Genomic DNA, 2500 nt, shown 5'->3' on the forward strand with positions numbered 1-2500 from the left:
AGTATTACTAGATTGATTTGTTGCGAGCGATCAGACGAAAATCTCCCACCGTCACCAATCCGCACTGGCCAGCGTGGTGATGAAAAGTGGTCACGCCCAAGACATAAATAGACGTGTTTGAGACCTTTGTCCTGCAGTGGACTAAAAACGGCTGGACTTGCTGTGTTGTTTATATATATATATATATATATATAGATAGATAGATAGATAGATAGACAGATAGATATCTATCTATATATATATATATATATAGATAGATAGATAGACAGATAGATATCTATATATTTATATATATTTATATATATATATATATATATATCATATCATATATATATCTATATCTATATCTATCTATCTATCTATCTATATATATATATATATATAGATAGATAGATAGACAGATAGATATCTATCTATATATATATATATATATATAGATAGATAGATAGACAGATAGATATCTATATATTTATATATATTTATATATATATATATATATATATCATATCATATATATATCTATATCTATATCTATCTATCTATCTATCTATATATATATATATATATATATGTGTGTGTGTGTGTGTGTTTGTGTGTGTATACATGTATATGTATATGTGTAAATATAGATGATGTCGATTAGCGTCATATGTGTTTAAATAAACTAAGTTTTCCGTGTCTCTTTCCGTATTAATTGCCTTGTCCTAGAAACAAGTATATTCCCTTCCATATCCAAAATTGAATCCCACTCATATGCAGCAGTATATACTTAAAAAGGGTGACCTCAATCTAACCCTCCTTATGGTCGGTCGATTCTATTTATATACATTTGGCGTTCAACTCATTGCTCCTTTACAACAATTCAAATCTAATCATACTGTAAATTATGAAAGGTGAGATTAAATGTTGGTCTTCTATCCAACCTAAGTCATATTTGGATATTATGTTTCAGGATCCTATGTCTTTTCTTTTAGCATTTCTAGGACTTTCGACGGTTTCCGCCATAAGGCCTGTTACCGAAATTCCCTCCCTTGGACTGCAGTCTTGTCAATAAGCTCATATCAGCAATATGGTTTTACTAGTCCATTTTCTTTGCAGTTGATGGTGATACATCTGCCCTTTTCCTAAAATCTATGCACTCGTGACCTGGGATTTTTTTTTTTTTTTTTTTTTTTTTGTATGTCAAACACTTCTAATTTCCATTTATAAACGTCTCCCTTCAAGTGCCCCTACCCCTTGTATTACCATCTCTTATACAGAGAATTCTGTGCTTCACAAATTTTCTATTTTTACAGTCCTCTTTGGTAGCTCAGACTCAACCTAATGTAATGTTATTGATGAGGATCTTGAAATTGATTGATTGATTGATTTGAGGTTTTTCTAGCATCCTAACATCTAAGGTCTAAGGTAATGCTATTGATGATGATCTTGAGAGAATATCTGAATAATTAATGAAGATAGAAAACATGGCTCAATTTAAATTCTTTCAATAGGAATTACCTTTGTATCCCTTACTCTTGCAGACTGATTCTTCTACCTACAACACTGTTCTTGAATTTGGGAATTGAATCCCTCTTGTATGAGTAGTTCGAACTTGAATACAAAATTTTCAACAATGATCACGTCATAAGTCTGTAAACATTTCTCTAGAAAGGTGTGTGAATCCGTGCATCTTCAGTGCAAGGTAAATGTATTCTTTGAGAACGTGCTCCAGTAATACCAACACAAGTGAGGAGTATTGTCACTTGATACGCTCGTTTTATGTAGAATAAAACTGAGTAAAAAACAGCGCAGTTCTTACTTCGTAGCTGGATTGATTTCAACTTTCAAAAGGTGCCCCGTTGGTATGTTTTATATTCATTGCTTGTATAACTCTGCCTCTATGTTAGCCTCGTATCACACGATGGCTACTAATGTAATCATTCCTTCATGGCCTTCATTCAGAGTGAGCGAGCAAATTTTGGGTTGGAGTGCTCCCCCGCCCTATTATTCTTCATATATACTGCATATACATTTCAGTAACAGCACATCTAACACCAACTTAAATAAAACTAGCCCACGAAGTGTTTTTCGTTTCATTTTCTCTAAAGGGAGAAATTTCCATGTATGTAAGAAATGGAGTCCGATAACCGTGGTAAGCCAGTGATAAGTTATCTTTTGTTTTGCGCAAGCTCAGAGCTATGTTAAAAGTATCTAGCTTCAATTTCAGTATCATCTGAAGAGCTGCGCGCAAGAACATCAGCCGGGTTACCCGCACACACACCTTGTGGTACCCTACCACAGTAGTAACCTCCCCAGTAAAAAGTCTAAACTCGCGGTGTCTCAAAAGTGTTTAATCTAACTATGTTCTTATCACAATGTTTTTTGTTTTTTACAGGGAAGAAACTTCAGGAGGTCGTCATGTTGTTGGGGTTCAGGAGAAAACAATCACAATCACAGATGTTAAGGTAAACTTCTTAGTTTTGTAGATGTAAATTTATCTATTCCACTTATATGCACG

The 2500-nt window shown here is 33.7% G+C and overlaps 1 protein-coding gene across 1 annotated transcript in view; it reads left to right on the plus strand.

The window, feature by feature from the left end:
• LOC137632537 (mucin-16-like) overlaps positions 1-2500 on the plus strand; it is a 458011-nt gene that overhangs the window by 173828 nt on the left and 281683 nt on the right. The window contains exon 2 of the mRNA XM_068364511.1: positions 2378-2447. Coding sequence (XP_068220612.1) covers positions 2401-2447 — 47 coding nt within the window. The 5' untranslated portion in view covers positions 2378-2400. The remainder of the gene's footprint in view (positions 1-2377; positions 2448-2500) is intronic.

The sequence above is a fragment of the Palaemon carinicauda genome, chromosome 41, assembly GCF_036898095.1.
Source record: "Palaemon carinicauda isolate YSFRI2023 chromosome 41, ASM3689809v2, whole genome shotgun sequence".
NCBI classification, from domain to species: domain Eukaryota; kingdom Metazoa; phylum Arthropoda; class Malacostraca; order Decapoda; family Palaemonidae; genus Palaemon; species Palaemon carinicauda.